Raw genomic sequence first — 18,625 nt, 5'->3', positions numbered from 1 at the left:
CTTTCCTGTCTTCAATCATTCGATCTTGGATAAATGAATATGGTAAAACTGCAAAATTAATTACAGAAATATGTTGCATTTATTTTCTTTTCTTTACATTTATTTATTTTTGAGAGACAGAGACAGGGCACAAGTGGGGAGGGGCAGAGAGAGAATGAGACACAGAATGAAAAGCAGGCTCCAGGCTCTGAGCTGTCAGCACAGAGCCTGACTTGAGGCTCAAACTCAAAAACCGTGAGATCATGACCTGAGCTGAAGCTGGACATCCAACCGACTGAGCCACCCAAGTGCCCCATATCTCTATACACTAACAATGAAGCAGCAAAAAGAGAAATTAAGAAAACAATCCCATTTACAACTATACCAAAAATAATAAAATATCTGGGAATAAACATCACCAAGGAAGAGTACTCTAAGAACTAAAACCCTGATGAAAGAAATTGAAGAAGTCACAAATAAATGGAAGGATATTCCATGCTCATGGATTAGAAGAGCTAATATTGCTAAAATGTCCATACCATCAAAGTAATCTACAGATTGAATGCAATCCCTGTAAGAATATTAACAACATTTTTCACAGAACTAGCACAATAATCCTAAAATATGTATGGAACTACAAAAGCCCCCAAACAGCCAAAGCAATCTTGAAAAAGAACAAAGTTGGTGGTATCAACAACCCCAGATTTCAAGATACACTACAAAGCTGTAGTAATCAAAACAGTATGTTACTGGCACAAAAACAGACACAGAGATCAAGAAAACATAATAGAGTCCAGAAATACACACTTATTTGGTCAATTAATGTATGACTAGTCAAGAACATACAATGGGGAAAAGATAGTCTCTTCATCAAATGGTGCCGGGCAAACTGGACAGCTACATGCAAAAGAATGAAACTGGACCACTTATACCATACACAAAAATAAATTCAAAATGGATTAAACACCTAAATGTGAGATCTGAAATCATAAAATTCCTAGAAGAAAGGATAGGCACTAGTGTCTTTGACATTGGCTGTAGAAACATTTTTCTCGATATATCCCCTCAGACAGGGAAACAAAAGCAAAGTTAAACTATTAGGGCCACACCAAAATAAAAAGCTTTTACACAGCAAAGCAAACCAACAAAACAAAAAGACAACCTACTGAATGGGAGAAGATGTTTGCAAATGATATATCTGATAAGGGGTTAATATCCAAAATATGTAAAGAACTTATACAATTTTAGACCAAAAAACCCCAATCTAATTAAAATATGGGCAGAAGACCTGAATAGACATTTTTCCAAAGACATACAACTGGCCAACAAATATATGAAAAGATGCTTAACATCACTAATCATCAAGGAAATGCAAATTAAAATCACACAAGATATCACTTTACACCTGTCAGAATGGCACAATACACAAGAAATAACAGGTGTTGGTGAGGATATGGAGAAAAAAAACCTTTGAGCACTGTCAGTGGGAATGCAAATTGGTGCAGCCACTGTGGAAAACAGTACAAAGGTTCCTCTAAAACGGAAAAATATAAATATCCTCTTAACAAAGGGGAAGGGGAGGTGAAATAGATAAAGGGAGTTAGGAATATATTTATCTTGATGAGCACTGAGAAATATATAGAATTCCTGAATCACTATATTATATATCCAAAACGAATATAACATTATGTTAATTATACTTGAATTAAAGAAACAAGTAAAGAAAGAAAAAACACTGGATAACAGGAGGAGAAAAAAATCATTTGATTTTGACGGAATCCAGTTCCTATTCTCCCAACCTTTCTTGAGAGGGGTTGGGGGAGGGAATACATTAACCATTTTCTCTCCCATAGATAGCTGATGACAAGCCCTATTTAAAGGTAGGTATTTTAATTTAACTTATAAATAACAAGATGGGACAGAGATATTAGTAAGAGACGACAAACCCTCAAGAAGAAACAATTTTTTTTCACTGCTTTGATTTTTCATTCTCAGTTCTATTGATAATATTAGAGCTATCTATCACAAGTCATTCCAATCAAATGGCTGTAGAACCTTGAGCAAATCACCAGCTCCCTGGGTCTGTTTTCTCATTAAAAAAAAAATTTTTTTTTTTACATTTATTTATTTTTTGAGAGACATAGAGAGACAGAGCACAAGTTGGGGAGGGGCAGAGAGAGGAGGAGACACAGAATCTGAAGCAGGCTCCAGGCTCTGAGCTGTCAGCACAGAGCCCCACGCAGGGCTGGAACTCACAAACCGTGACATCATGACCTGAGTCAAAGTCGGACGCTTAACTGACTGAGCCACCCAGGCGCCCCCTGTTTTCTCATTTTTAAAATGAAAGAGCCGAACACATTGATCTCCAAGGTCCTTTTATGTTGGAATATGTCTCCTTTATATTCAAAATTCAATTATAAGGCAGATTAAACACAGACTTATCTAAATGTCCTTTACGGCAGTGATCTCCAAAATGGGGCATACAAGGCAATTAATAAGAAGGCTGGAACAAAATATTCATTCTTTAAAAATATATATATATATTTATTTTAGAGAGAGGGAGAGAGTACAGATGGAGGGAGAGAATCTTAAGCTCAGCATGCAGCCTTGAAACAAAATATTCAAACTTTTAATTTATATAGGTTTTTAATGCAAAGAGTTAGGAAAAAGATTTAGTTTTATCGATCTTTAATATTCTGACTGACACTGTTGTCCTCACTGGGTCTGTGAGAGAACAAGAGCTCCACAAAGTGGAGGTGTTGAGAGGGAAACACTCTTTCTATGTCCAGTTTCAACATACAGCATGTTGCTTGTGCCTGGTTATGGAGATTTACAGATACTATCGAATGCTTACCAGATAGACAAGAAGCTTATAAGGCTTTCTGTGAAACAATCTCTGATTAAAAATACTAATAATGCAAACATAAGTGAATGACTAGAACATAGCTGGGCCAACAGTCTTCTGCTTTTTTATTTTTATTTTTTTAATTAAAAAAAATTTTTTTTTTAACGTTTACTTATTTTTGAGACAGAGAGAGACAGAGCATGAATGGGAGAGGGTCAGAGAGAGAGGGAGACACAGAATCCGAAACAGGCTCCAGGCTCTGAGCGGTCAGCACAGAGCCTGACACGGGGCTCGAACTCACAGAACGCGAGATCATGACCTGAGCTGAAGTTGGACGCTTAACCGACTGAGCCACCCAGGCTCCCCTCTTCCGCTTTTTTAAAACAAGTTTTTTGCCAATCTCATCATGAGGCAAAACACTGATTATGGAATTAGATGGGCTGCCCTCCCAAATCAAAATTATCAAGAAGTTCTGAAGTGTCCGCTCTCCTTAATTCTGAACCTTTTCCTTGGTATACAATAGATTTTGATGTATTTGTTAAGAATGATAGTACACGCACAAAGATTTTTAAAGGCTTCAAATACATATTGACAACATTTTATGCAGACAAGGGTATAGAACTAACAAATTTTGAAGCCTTATTTATGTGACAGTGGATGCATATTGAGAGTTTAGTGGAGGTCTCCTTGGTATTGCAGCCTTGGCAGCCACATAGCCTGTGGGGGGCCTTAAGCCCACGCAGTCACAAGCAAATCCAAGTTCCTGGCATGACTCCCCCAATCGCCCTTGTGATCAATGGTCTCCCTAGCCCCTCAGGGCCTTCCCCTTGTGCACACCTTAGAAAAGACTCCGGTGGACCTTACCAAAATGTAGCTCTTTCCGGTATGAATTGACCAATTTGACTCCAAAGCACTATACCCACCCTACTAAAGGCATGTGCCCCAGGTTCTGTCTATACTCTGTCTGACCTCCCTGTGTGGCCCCTGGAGACCTGCTGCGTACCTCCTCAGGACCCGTGAGTAATAAGCTTCTCTACTGCAGTTTCTCTTGTGGTCTTTTGTTGGACTGCAGCTCACCACCTGGTACCCTGTACTCCAATTAACAAAAGTTAATTTAATAAAATGAAAACAATGTGCCATGGCCCACGGTGCAAAAGCATGAGCATGGAGCCACACAGATTTCTGCTAGACTCACAGCTCTGACACACAACTAATTGTGTGATTTGGATAAGCCTCTGAGGCTCCAATTTATAGCCTGTACAAGTGTGAAAATAATCGCCATCTCATAGGGTGGTTATGGTACTTGAACATCAACACTTGGCACATGTTGGCCTTGACAGATTTTAATTTCTTTTTCCTTACTCCTAATTTGCTAAAAAACAAAAACATGTACTTCCACAGTAACGGGGGCAAGAATATAGTATGGTACTATTTAAAAATGCATTCTTTGTTTCTGCTATGGTATATAGCACAATAATTGGCCCCACAACAGAATTTGTCCATGTTAAACTGAGATTTAAAAACTGAATTGGCAATTTTTGTTTAACTCACCACATTAAAATCTAGATTTTCTTCAACCCATGATTTTGCCTCTTCAAATTCATCTTTCATTTCCATTATAAAAAGTGTATCCAGGGCATCTACTATTGTTGCTCCTTTAATACTACCTGGAAATATCAGAAAAACATTTATTGATTAAAATATTTGACACACATACAAGCAAATTGACCATCCTTGGAAAAGGGGAATACAGAATTTATTAATAATAGTAATAATGGACACAGTCTAAACTTCTTTCAGTAAAGAGAGTGTAAAAGCTGCATCAAAACCAAACTAACAATAATCACAGGCTATGAATTGATACACTAATCTTTAAAGTTTCTTCTGAACTTGTAGAAAATAATCTCTTAGACATTTCATTTGTGACTGAATTCTCCAGCAACAAAAAATAGATCTGAAACAAAGGAGCAACACACATATTAATTTGAATGTAATCACATCAAAGTGCACCTGTGCAAAATTTTTAAATATAGTTAGATCTAAAATTATGATAGCTCTAAGAAGCCATTATTCTAAAATGGAATTCACTCTCTTTGAAGGCCTGACTGATCCTAACCTCCCCTTCCACCCACCCACCCCATCTTGACTTTATGATTCATTTCCTTCGAACTCCCTTGACATGAAGACTTTACATTGGTCTTGCATTCATCACTTTCTGCCTTCCATTATAATTACTTGTATGCATCTCTTTTAGCCTGTAAACTTCCTCAGAATGGAAAAGACCTGTCTTCTTCATATGCACATTCCATACTAAGAGACTTAGTATGTTTCGATGCTTAAGAATAATTTAAAAAATCATCAACATGTTAACAACAAAATAATCTCTTAGACAAAGATTTTGACAAATTTACACAAAACTGAGTTATTAATTATACAAGCAACTTTTATAGGGATAAAAGTAAAAACAGAATTAGATTTTAAAAAGTTATAGGAAACAATGAAAAAACAAAGGCCTCTGAGTCTGCATGAAGCTTCTAAATTTGTCTTCAATTCCTAACTCTCAACACCCATGTTAACTGGTCACTGTGTCCTGAAAACACTACTTTATAAAAACATCTGAAAGCACTTCTGTCACTACTCCAGGTTTGGGCTCTCTTCCAGGTCTGCATCACTGTGATGGACCAACCAGTCTTTCTTCTACTCTGCCAGCTCTCCCTAACTGTTCTTACAATTCTCTTCTTCCCACCTGGAATCAACTTCATATGAATATCTGACCCTTCTAATGCTCTGACAACTCACTGTTTACACACAGCTCTTCTGCCCAAGGCCATGAACTCTGCAAAGACTTGTATTGTGTTAACACCAGTACTGGAAGGAGACCCAAACACATGGAAGATCCTGAATAAATGGAAAAGAGGACCACAGACTCTGACCTTAGACACACCTGGGTTCTGCCCCAGCTCAGCCTGTTAGTACGTGGCTCACATGGGCAAGTTATGCTCTGAGCTGCATCTTTCTCATCTATAAAATGTGTATAATAATGAGGTTAAGGGAGATGACACACAAATGGCGCTTAGTGCATAATAAATGTCAGTTGATTCTGTTGTTTGTTATATGATTTGATACTATTTAACACCGTCAGTTAAAGTATAAAAAGTCACATTTTCTATGCGGAATTAAGAAGTGTTGGAATAAGACTGTATCCCCTTCATCCTATTACTTACAGGCAAAATTGTGCAGGATAAAAAAGAATCAAGTGTGAGGAGAATGACAATGGTAGCTCTGTGACCCAAGGAATCCACCTAACACTTCTGTTCCCTAGCTTCCTCACGTCACAATGGGATTGCTATTAATACCCACCGTACCAAACATAAAGGGATGCTGTGAGGACAAAATGCAATGAAGCATGCCAATGCAGATAAATGGACATTCAAATAACTGACCATCCATTCTCACTTTCTCTTCCACGGCACAAACAGGAGAAACCCAGAGCTAAAGTTGAGAGTCACCAAGATACAGTGAAGATCACCATGGCAGGCTGGTGATCAATAAAGCTTATCGATAAAGACACAACTTTACCTGACAAGAAACAGTTAATGCAGCTGACCAAACGCTCCTCTGCTGGGTATCACCCAAAGAGCTAAAAATCTTGATGCTGCACCCACAGCCATTAAATGATAATCTTTGGGACTGTTCCCCAGGCATCAGTATTTTTTTTTAAAGGTACTCAAGTGATTCCAATGTAGAGTGCTCTGTCTGAAGGACACACTAGGCCCAGTCCTTGCAGATAATTGCAGCAGGTATGCAAGTTTCCTAGCAACATGGCCTGGAGGGGCACACAAACTTTACCACCCACAAGTTCCATCAATCGGAGAAAAGTTACTGTCACTAAGAAACCAAAGCACATTCTACTCACCAAACAAACTGCTCGAATGGCCTTCTTTTGATATAGGTTTCAGTTCATTTAATCCCCAGGCATAACGTTTATAATTATTCCAAGCATGTTTCATCATCTGAGAAAAAGAAATGAAAATAGGATTATAATTTGAATTTAAGATGTTTTTGCTATGAAATAGATCATTCACTGAGGACCTAAAGGTTAAAGCCTTAAAACTTATGGCTTAGTTAAAAAGATGATGATTAATTAAAAGGGTGACAATGGTATGAATAAACTAGAACACACACACACACACACACACACACACACACACACACACACTGTCCCTTTATATTTACAAACGGAGATTTCTTTTTTGAATCTAGAGATATCACTTTCAAAAGTCATTTCCCAGTAACAAAATTTAACTTACCCTTAAAGGATGAACCATTCTTACATTTATCTATTTTATTCTCATGAAAGATTAAATCTGCAAAGACTATATTTAAGATTCTGATTTTTGCACAAGGTTCTTTGTACTTTGTCAACCTCATAGTATATAGACAAATATCCAAGGTTATCACTTTAAACACTTTGATGTATGTTGACCAAGTTAATGTGGAGAAGTCTACGGGAAATAAATGAAACTCTATGGTTATATTTAAATCTGGGGAAACTTCAGCTTGTTTTAATATAATCAATCTTGAATTGTATAGATATCTGTGTACCTGTATAATAAAGACTGATCCTGTATATTCCCAATCTAGATTCCTTGTACCAGGATTATTTTTAAAGCCAAACTTCTCTGTCATACATTATATAAATTATTTTTTATTAATTTTAACAAAATTAATTTATCTACATATAATGAAAACCAAATTAATTTCTCCTGGCTTACAGATAAAGTTCTGACCTATTGTGCTAGACACTAACTCTAGTAGAAAGTGAATGATTTTTAAGGAGAGAAATTGTTCTAAGAGCCTGTCAAAATAGTCGTATAACCACTGTATAATAGCTGTAGAATTTTTTTTAATGATTCAAAGAATATATATAATTAGTTTTGTATGCATTTCTTAAAGAGGGCTGGGAACTCTTCACCTGTCAGAATTTATTCATGCCATTATTCCCAATCCATTAGCAAAATAATTAAAATATGGACATAACCTAAAAATGTTCTATTCTGGTTCCATATTTTAAAATATCTTAAAAAAGCATCACCTAAAGTTGACAAATACTTTACGCGGGCTGTTTATAACCAACATCTTCAGTGAGATCAATACAATTTTATTAATAAGAAAATTCTTCATAATTCTTCAAAATTCTTCACAATAAACATCTTTTGTTAGCCAATTTGTACTATCTTCTTATCCCACCACTATCTCTATGAATAATAACTGCTAAGAATCTGTACAATTTGCTGGGTGCTCTGCTAAATACTCTATGTTCAGTATTGTACTCAATTCTCATTACAACCCTATGAAATGTTGTATTACTATTGTTTGGTAAAGAAATTGAGGTTTGCAAGTTAAAACCCAAACATCTTTATTCAAAGTCATGACATTTCTCCACAGCTGAAGAGCCAGGGTTCATCCCCATGTTGGCCTGACTCCAAAGTCATGGCATTAACCAACATCATCTTCCTTTAATGAGTCAGCAACAGAATCTTCCTTTGATGAATCAGATTGTTGATCCTGCAACAATCAATAGAATGTGGACAAGGAAGTATTTTCAAGACTTTTCTCCTTATAATTTTATTGGAAGGTATAATCGATTTAAGGATAAAATAACATGATTTATGATTCCTATAATACCACTGATTAGTCACGTAATCATGGATGAGTCATAGTTTTTACAAGACTTTCTTTGAAGTAATAGGATCATATTCCTCACCGGGTATATGTAAGGATTACATGAGCACAGTCCATGATTGCACCTAGTGTATGGCTTTGCACATGGTGGGTAATCACCTGTTTACTGAATTTAAACTTATACTGGAACCAACTAAATTCACATCACAGAAAAAGAAACCAATGCCCCTCTGAAAAGACCAGGAATATGAAGTCCACAAAAACACCTTGAGATTACATCTGAGTTTGATTTGGTTTTCCCATTAAGTGTACATTTGGTCAACTTCATTCCTGTAAATTTCCAGACATTTTATAAATTCAAAAGCTTTTGAAATATACCTGATACAAGAACAACAAAAAACTCTACGATGATTTGTTTCAGCTCTGAGTGGAAACCAGTGTCATATACTATTAATGACTCAAAGATGGCATAAATCTCTCCCAGAGAAGATAGATTGTTGCTTTATCAAAAGTTATCATTTATACAATGTACCACTAGTACAGAACTTCCTTGAGTCACCTCTGTAGTGTGTGTATGTATATATATATATATATATATATACACATATATATATGTGTGTGTGTGTGTATATATATGTGTGTGTATGTATATGTGTGTGTGTGTGTGTGTGTGTGTGTGTGTGTATAATCTTTTTTCCCCAAGGGAAAATCTGACACTAATTGCTTGGCTTTCTATATTTCAAAAGTTGCTGTGACTTATTTCTCAGAATGGGTTCCTCATCCCATGGGATTTTGAGGAGTTAAAGAGAGAGAAAAAAAAGAAAACTCTGTGGTCAAAATGCCTTGAATGGAGCATAAAGAGTGGCTTCTCCAGGAACTTATGAAATGAGGAGGAAACACCATATTGTTAAATGATTCCAGTGTTTGATCACCTCTGGAAATGATTTACCAAGTTAAAGCCAAACAGAAGACAATGTGTGTGTGTGTGTGTGTGTGTGTGTGTGTGTGTATAATAGTGAGACTGAACTCACAAGTCATATATAAAGTCAACTTTGTAACTAAGGCTATGACTTATACAAATATCTGGAAACATCAAAATGCTATAGCTTCTAATTTTATAGTATTAAGCCATTAGTCAGCTGAGGGATCTTGGGGATGAAGGCATTTAATCTCTCTAGACTCAGTGAGCTTGTGAGCTGACAGGACAGAAGGTCACTTCCAAAATTCAACTATTAACAAAGAAGTCCATGGACAGGATTAATCTCCATCTTCACATGTTCCTTAATTTTGTTTTGTAGTCTTTCATCAATTTAATTAGAGTTCTACAGCTTGACATCCCAAGTAGAAGGATTAAAATAGGCCTAAACTAGAAGTTGATTAGGACTTCAAACACAGTACTGAAGCCCTCATGAAAAAAAAATGAAAGCATACCAAAGATTTATATTTTCCTGAATGTTTATATTTGCATTAGTGAGAGGCACAGCTAACACATGGTGTGAATGGGAACAAACAGAAGAGAACGATACAAAATTCTATTACAGCAATTTATTATCTTGACCCAGAGAAACTGGAATTAAGACATAAAATATCCATAAAAGTAGCTTTATTTCTCCTCGACTCTACTCTCATGGAAGATTCTTCCACTAGCACTTTCTTTTCAATTGGCAACAGAGTTAAGTAATTAGGCAATGTCATTTATTGAGTGCTCAATAAATGAATAATAAGATGCTAAAGCAACGAAGGGGAAGTGTACATGACTCTATCATGCTTATAATCTAATAGATAATGTATGGAACCTTAACATTATCCATTCGTACATACTCATAAATGTTTATAAATGTAACAGAAGAAGAGAACTAACATTGTATGTAACTCTGCTATCACAACCAATGATCTGTTTTCCATTTTATGTCCTGACCTAATCAGTGACATGAGAAGCCACAAATAAACAAAAATATGCTTGAATTTCCCCAGGTAAATATGGATTTCACAGCTTACATTTTTGTTGCTAGGAACTACCCTTGAAAATGTTTTTATTTGCTGATGCTTTCAGCAACCATATAGTCTTAGGTTGTTCAAAATAGATACATTAAAAATCTTTTTGAATATCTCACTGTTTTTGCCAGACAGATCTTACGAAGACTTGGGCTTTTGCTGCCTCCTTACAAAAGTGTGCAAGCTCAAGTCCCACTTGTAGCTCTGTCCTGTGTGGTCTTACACAAAATTTCCATCATTTGTACAGTGTGATTGAAGTAAGTCCCTGGTCTCAGCTGACTGATCCAGGGCCTGGTGCCTGACCCAAAGGCAGACAACTAAGGACTGGCCATGAGCCCTGGAGGTGAGGTGTCCAGATATGAAGCTCTCTGTTAAAGGCTGGACCAACCCAATCATCTACTCTACCTATGAAAGTGTAACAGAAATATTCACAGAGAATCCAGACGCCAGAGTGACGAAGAAACAGAGAAGTACAAAAATACAAAGAAGAAAAGCCATGAAAAAAGGAGTTCTGAGGCAGATGAAACCATGAGGGAGATGGAAGGTGAGGAGAGAAAAGCAAGAGGCTGGGAGGCAGACAGGATGCCCCAGGGGAATTAGGTTAGGTCCTGGAGCCACTGCAGAACTACAAACAGTGCTGTTGAATCCTGAATGTTGATGAATTGTTTTCCTCCACTCCATGAGGTGTGGGTCTGCCCACTGAGGCTGTTTACTTACTTTCTCATGTGTCCTTATAGAAAACCCTCTCACTTATTGAAGACATATGTAAGAGAGCGGGCCACAGGTGTAGGCATCTGACAAACTGGGTTCATATCCAATGGCAGCATCATTAATGTGACTCTAAATGAGGCAACTAATCTCTCTGAACCCACTTTCCACACCCATAAAATGTAAAGAAATATAAGTACTAGCCTCACTGGTTACTCTCATGATTAAGTAACATAATGCATGGAAAGAGCTTAATATATTGCCTGACACACAGTAAGTACATGATAAATTGTAGGCACTATACTTATTTTTATTAAAAACCTAAGTATGTCTCTGATCATTGTAATCTGAAAAAGCATCATACTTTTTCCTAGTAACATATACAAATAGGAGGGGGCAAATATACATAAAACCAGGCAAACTTATTTAGTACACAAACTATAAATATACACACTTAAAAATATATACAACTATTTGATATCCAAAAGGTAGAAGAAGAGACAATGAGAACCTTTTCTACAAAGGGTCTTTTCCAGATGTAGGCAGTATGGGTCAATTTTAGTTCTGAAGGTTCTTGTGCCTGGTTTCTTGAAATGTTAGTTGTGCCCGGTCTGCTTGTGTAGGGGGTTTTCTTGAGGGATGTGGGGGCTAATCTAGGGCATCGATATGCCCACAATAAACAGTAATGCACAATAAGCTTTACTGCGTGCTGCCTGGACTGGGCTCATGGAAGATGGAAGTCCCTCACAGCAAGAGACTGTCCAGAGGCTTAAGGAAAAGAGGCCAGCCTCCTGAAAGGAAGGACGGCAAGGGAACTCCCAGGAGAAAGGGAGCTTATGTGCTAAGTGACTTCACTCAGAAGCATGGGAGGAAGTCTATGGGTGAAAGAACTCCAGAAGGCAGTAGCAGCCTGGGATATTAAAACCACAAGGCCCTCTCTTATCAATGGTCAACAGATGCTGGGTAAGGTTTCATAGAGTATATAAAGCAGGCAGGCTCTAAATGGCTAAAACTCTGCTTGTTTGTTTTAAATAATTGCATGTGTAAAAACCTGAATTTAGTGTCAGTGGGCTATTGAGCTAACAATATTTCAGACTACAGTGGACACATGAGCAACTCAGAGGCCATCTCTGGCTCATTTATGTGACAGCTTGCCATGTGGTACTTAAGGGAAGAAACTGTAATCCAGTGACACTCACATTCCCCCTGTTCTAGAGGACACGAAGGGCTATGTTTGGTTGAGGTGAGGTCTAGGGTGTGAGGTCAATCAACCTCACTGATTGTTAGCTCTTAAGATTATACTTACAGTTGATGTTTTGAAAAACATGAATTTTAAAGCTGGACAGTAGATTCCATCAAACTTTGCCTGAAATGACTTGATTGTCCCATGAAAGTAACTTCTGGAACTTTCAGATAAAATCTCAACACAGAAAATTTTTAGGATCACTTTATCCACCTTCCTTCTTTTAATCTTTGTGGACTGGAAAGTGGAAGGAGGAAAAGATAAAAAGTAACTTCAGGGAATTAAGTCACAGCTTCTCGAAAACCCATTCTTATCCACTGGAGAAGAATCTCTAGATGTGGGAACACGAGACAACAATCTACCCACACCTTCCTCTTATCTAAAGCTACACCTGCCTACATTCCCCTGTGAGAATGAAGGCTGAAAGGACCACAAGGAGCACCAGACCAGGGAGAGACTTGGTGCTGAGGCAGCTGTGGAAACAAAGCAGGCAGGCTTCCACCGGCAAAGACAGAGCCCTGCTACCTGACTCTGACCTCACAAACCCTGTTTTCTCATCTTTAAATAACAATAGTCAGTTGTAACAAAGGTACCACTGTGGTACAGGACGTTAATAGTAGGGTATGTTGGGGCACGGATAAATGGGAACTCTCTATATTTTCCACTCTATTTTGCCCTGAAAAAAATAACTGCTCTAAAAAATAAAGCACATATTTAAGAAAAGAATAACGTTACCTTCCTTACAGTATGGTCAAGAGATCAAATTGGATAATGCACCTGGCTGATAGAAGACGTCCAATGAATATTGCTGGCCTCTAGCCACACCACCTCCTCATTTCCCTCCCAGGCCACAAGAATTAGAGATAAGGGAGAACAGCCTGAAAAAAGAGGAAACTCAGCTACACTCGGAGTAGGCAAGGCAATTGAGGGAGAAGTGAATTAACAGGATAGAAAAGGAAAGAGGCCAATGTCACCTAGAGGTGACAGAATGCAGAGCTTGGTATGTATGACAGGATTCACAGAGACCGCAGGCCTGGAGTCTAACACAATTACAGTGTTTAGCATCCTCTCACTAACAGGCATCAAGATGCACTGAAGACAGTCCTAGGAATGATGCTCCTCCTGACACAGTTCTTCACTGAGCAAGGCCCGAGTCCAGTAACCTTCGATCTGTCATTGCCCAGCATGAAGAAAAACCCTCCAAGCTATGACAGTTTCCAATTTTACCCCATATCAAATTAAAACATTCACTCATGAGTCTTGCTCAATTTATCTCTTTCAAATGCTGAAATATATTAGTTCTCTCTCCCTTTCTCCAAGGCTGCTAAGGTGTTCTGTTTCCAAGATTCCTTTTCCAAATGTTACAATGACAATTACTACTTATGGAGTACTTTTGGTGCCATGATGTGAATTATAAGTGAGGGTAGAGTAGGACGCCAGATTTAGGAAATAAGAAGATTCCATGCGACATACTTACATAAAATATATATACTTAGGTTTACCTGACATGCAAATTTAACAGAGTCCTGTATTTCATCCAGAAACCCTGAGATAGAGGAGAGAACCATTCAATGGCTGCTTCTGTGTCCAGGGCCAGGTCCCTGGCTTGTGTCCTGCCTTGCCTTGGCCCTGAAAGAGGGACTAAAAACTCATGGGCCAGATAGAAACAGAATGGCCAGGTCTAGAGCAACTGGAAATGACAGGGAATGTGGTAAAACAAGAGTGAAGGCCCTGACTAAAGCCATTTATAAAAATTACTCAAAAAAAAACTAAGCTTGCTTTTAAGGTTTTGAGCCAGGTTTTCCAGAGCTCTAGAAAAAAAAAAAAATAGTATGCTAGCTAAGGAGAAAAAAAAATCTGTGAGGCACAGATAGCCCACAGACAGCAGTTTGCAACGCAGTCCCTGGTTTGTAGGCACATGTCTAAACACCGCTCTGTGTTTAGGTCTGTGGGCATGTTGTTTGCCCACATGCCCTCAATGGGCAGCTCCATGGCACAGGCTGCCCTCACTGCCTGCTCTTGGACTGTCCTGACCTCACCTTTGCTGGCGTCTCTTTGCCAAGAATTAGTGGAATTAGCAAGGTCTTGAGACCTCAGATGTGTAAACCATAACGCATACACTTCTCAGCAATTCTCTTCTGCCGGATTTCACATTTTAGAAAGCATTTAGAATTCTAAATGCTGTTTCACAAATGAAACTGCAGGAGCTGAAAAGGAGAAAGTGGCTTAACTTTGTCAATCATCTACCACAAGGCACCTTGAGGGGGAACTTGATAACAATTTACCTCACAATGTCCCTCTGGGGTATGAGTACCCCATTTTACAGATGAGAAAGCTGAGGCCAAGCACAGCGCAGAGGAGCAGTAAGGCTATAAACTCGCCAGTTCTCATTCTTGCCACTACAACATTTAAGAGAGCCTCAACTTTTTTTTTTTTTTTTTCTGCTTGTCAACCTTAAGACAACTCTCCCACTGCTCCAGGCACACAGGGCGGCCCTATCTGGGGTCTAAGGAGACACGGCCAGGCCTGGCACCAAATGCATTCACCAAATCAAACCGGGTTTGTGAGTCAGCTCAAGGAAAGAAGCTTGAAGCACCGCCTCTCCCCGCCTGCCTTGCATCCTTCATGACCTTCCTTCCCCTCCATATCAGGGCTCCCTCCACCTTATCCCTGCTCTTGTCCTCCTAGTGCTGGGGGCTAACTGCGCAGAGAAGATGGCCACCATGCTTGTCACTGGATTTAGGGAGAACTGTGGATCCCTCTCCTTCACACCAAGCTGCAGACTGTACCTACACCTGCTCCCTTCAGCTCCACTAGTTCCTGAGCTTTATCACCACCACTTGGGCTACTGTGGCCAGTTTTTCTTTGCTCCTTTTCTTTCTTGTCTCTGTGTGAACAATTTGCTTGTTACGGAGTACTTGAAGCTGCCTCTTAACCACCGAGTGGATATATATGTGTGCATATTTTCTTCACAGTTAGATGTCCTGAGTTCTCCCACAGCCAATTTTAGTATACTTATTTTTTTAAGACAGCAGGAGATACATAAAGGAGGAGTAATTATTTAATGCTATTGTATGAACCCCAGTGGGCCACTGAGCATTAATTCCCCAGTGAACTGAAAGAGTGGTTAGCAGTAGCAATCTCTTTAGAAAGAGTCAGAATGCCTGATAAAGCCAGTTTTAAAAAATGAGAATTCTAGTTAATCGCTACTTGTGAGGACAGACTGTCCTTTTTCTAAGAAGTATCTCATTCCCTAAGAAAGAGCCAGTTTTTCTAGATCCAGCTCAGGGAACTCGATCATATGATTTTTAATGGTTCTCTTTCTTTGTGACCAAAATTCTACATTATTTTATAAAACTTCTGTGCAGTTATCAAGTGGAAGAGGGTACAGGGCAAACAAGAAACAAAAACCCTCAAACCAAAAAAAAGAACCCCCAAACTTGACTAAAACATTCAATACATGTCTCTAAAATATTCTAAGGGATAGTACGTTAGCATCTCAAAAGTTAGAGGTTAGGGGGTGCCTGGGTGGGTCATTTGGTTAAGCATCTGACTTTGGCTCAGGTCAGGTTCTTGGGTTCAAGCCACACCTCAGGCTCTGTGCAGACAGCTCAGAGCCTGGAGCCTGCTTTGGATTCTGTGTCTCCCTCTCTCTGCCCTTCCCCTGGTCTTGCTCCATCTCTCTCTGTCTCTCAAAAATAAATAAACGTTAAAAAAAAAACTTATAAAAAAAAGTTGGAGGCTAAGAAAAGGTTTGTTGATATGTGAATATCTAGTACCTTCCTTTTCCGGAAAGAAGCACTATTACTGAGATTACTGAGAAGGTTTTCTACATCAATGAGCTCTGCATCAGCCCAGGGCCTATCACTTGCAGTTATTTCCTCATCAAAAGGATCTGTCTTGTGTTTAATGTCTATGGTCTCTTAACACAGAAGTTGTCACTCAAGTTCAAAGGTTCAACCTCAGGGTTTTGGGTCTGTCTGATTGGTTTTTAATTGACCTAAAATTGCATTCATTAGATTACCCCTGCTAAGACCTCTGTGGTCAATGGGACACCAGCCGATCTTCCCTGCTTGGTCCCCAGGCAGAGTTGGTAAGGGTTTTCCAAACTGGGAAGCATCAGCAGCTACAGAACTTTGCTAGCCATCAAGACTAAACTGGTATCCCCTGCTGGGATATCATGAAGCTCTCTTTATTCTAAGATGGAGATCTGAAATATTATTCCATAGAAAACAAATACTATTCTCATGGAGTGTCTCATCTCAAAAGATTTTTTAAAGTTTCAATATTTGTAATAAAAAAGCAAGTCCAAACATCTTTTTAACTCATGCATGTCATTCTACAGTTTCAAATTTTCACTGCATTTACCTTTTTGCATTAGTGACACAATGATTTTTTCAAACTGACATACACTCTCTTCAAGGGATTTGTTTATGGGTTTGTCAAGTTCATAAAGACAGATAACCTTTTATTTGTTATTTAATATTCCTTTTTTAAACTTTACAAATACCATGAGTTAGAACATAATTAATGATAAATGAAAAAAATTAGCTTTAATATTATATAAAAATGGGCAAAAATCAGATATTTATTTTTTTTAGTATATTATTTTCTTATTATTTTTTAAGTAAACAAACTAGCCCTAGATGTCAAACCCTGTTCTGCTTCAGCTAGCAAGAGGGTTACGGGGCACAGGTGTTTCCTTTTTTTTCTTCTGTGTGTATATTTTTTAAAGAGACTTTATCTCTAAAAATTTTTTTAATGTTTATTTATTTTTGAGTGACACAGAAAGATAGAGAGAGAGAGAGAGACAGACAGACAGACACAGAGCATGAGCAGGGGAAGGGCAGAGAGAGAGAGGGAGACACAGAATCTGGAGCAGGCTCCAGGCTCTGAGCAAGTGGTCAGCACAGAGCCAGACGCAGGGCTCGAACCCACAGACTGCGATATCCTGACCCGAGATGAAGTTGGACACCTAGCCAACTGAGCCACCCAGGAGCCTTGATTGTTTATTTTTTAGAGCAGTTTTAGGTTCACGGTGAGATGGAGCAGAAAGTACAGAGATTGTCCATATACCTCCCTTGCCTGAACACCATACAACCATGCCCACTATCAACATCATGTGCCAGCATGGGACATCGGCTGTATCAATGAACCTACATGACATATCATAATTACCCAAAGTCCACAGTTTACATTAGGGTTCATTGTTGTTGTACATTCCGTGGGCTTTGACAAATGCATAATGACTTGTATCCCCTGCTCTAGTGTCATACAGAAGAGTTTCACTGCCGTTAAATCCTCTGTGCTCCCGCCATTCATCCCTACCCTCCACCCAACTCCTGAAAACCACTTATCGTTTTATTGTCTCCCCAGTTTTTCCTTGTCCAAAATTTCACAGAGTTGGAATTATACAGTATAAGCCTTTTCAGATTGGTCTCTTTCACTTGGTAAATATATATTTAGGTTCCTCCATATCTGATTTTTCATGGCTTCATAGCTTATTTCATTTTAGACTGAATAATATTCCATTGTCTAGATGTACCATAGTTTATTTATCCATTCACCTTCTGAAGGATATCTTGATTGCTTCCAAGTTTTGGCAATTACAAATAAAGTTGCCATCAAAAAGAAAGTGGCAGGGCACAGTTGTTTTCAAATTAAAACCAGCTAAAGCATTATAAACTGCAATTTTGTAAGTTACTATTATTTGAAGGTAGAATTCATAAAAAATGTATTAGTTATGGGGCGCCTGGGTGGCGCAGTCGGTTAAGCGTCCGACTTCAGCCAGGTCACGATCTCGCGGTCCGTGAGTTCGAGCCCCGCGTCAGGCTCTGGGCTGATGGCTCGGAGCCTGGAGCCTGTTTCCGATTCTGTGTCTCCCTCTCACTCTGCCCCTCCCCCGTTCATGCTCTGTCTCTCTCTGTCCAAAAATAAATAAAAAACGTTGAAAAAAAAAAATTAAAAAAAAAATGTATTAGTTATAAGTGTCACATGGTATAGGAAAATAATTTTTAAACCTTCTGAAATGATTATCCTTAAAATTTGACCATTATTAATAGTTGGGATGCCCATTACCATCCCAGAATCCATGATTTCATTTGATTCTGAAAGTAATCCTTCTATATTCTGGAGGTAACAGTTTTAGACACTACTATCTGGGCACAGCA

General features: G+C 38.5%; 1 protein-coding gene across 1 annotated transcript in view; it reads right to left on the bottom strand.

Moving 5' to 3' along the window:
* The window catches only part of MAN1A1 (mannosidase alpha class 1A member 1), a 162,488-nt gene that overhangs the window by 116,226 nt on the left and 27,637 nt on the right, over positions 1-18,625 (bottom strand). Inside the window, exons 2-3 of the mRNA XM_019418221.2 lie at positions 6,741-6,837; positions 4,376-4,491 (exon numbers count right to left, since the gene is read on the bottom strand). Of these exons, the coding sequence (XP_019273766.1) occupies positions 4,376-4,491; positions 6,741-6,837 (213 nt within the window). The remainder of the gene's footprint in view (positions 1-4,375; positions 4,492-6,740; positions 6,838-18,625) is intronic.

The sequence above is a fragment of the Panthera pardus genome, unplaced genomic scaffold (genome assembly GCF_024362965.1).
Source record: "Panthera pardus isolate Hobbes unplaced genomic scaffold, ASM2436296v1 HiC_scaffold_17, whole genome shotgun sequence".
Lineage (NCBI taxonomy): Eukaryota > Metazoa > Chordata > Mammalia > Carnivora > Felidae > Panthera > Panthera pardus.
Note: the sequence above shows the minus strand (reverse complement) of the source record. Positions and strands in the feature narration are given on the sequence as shown.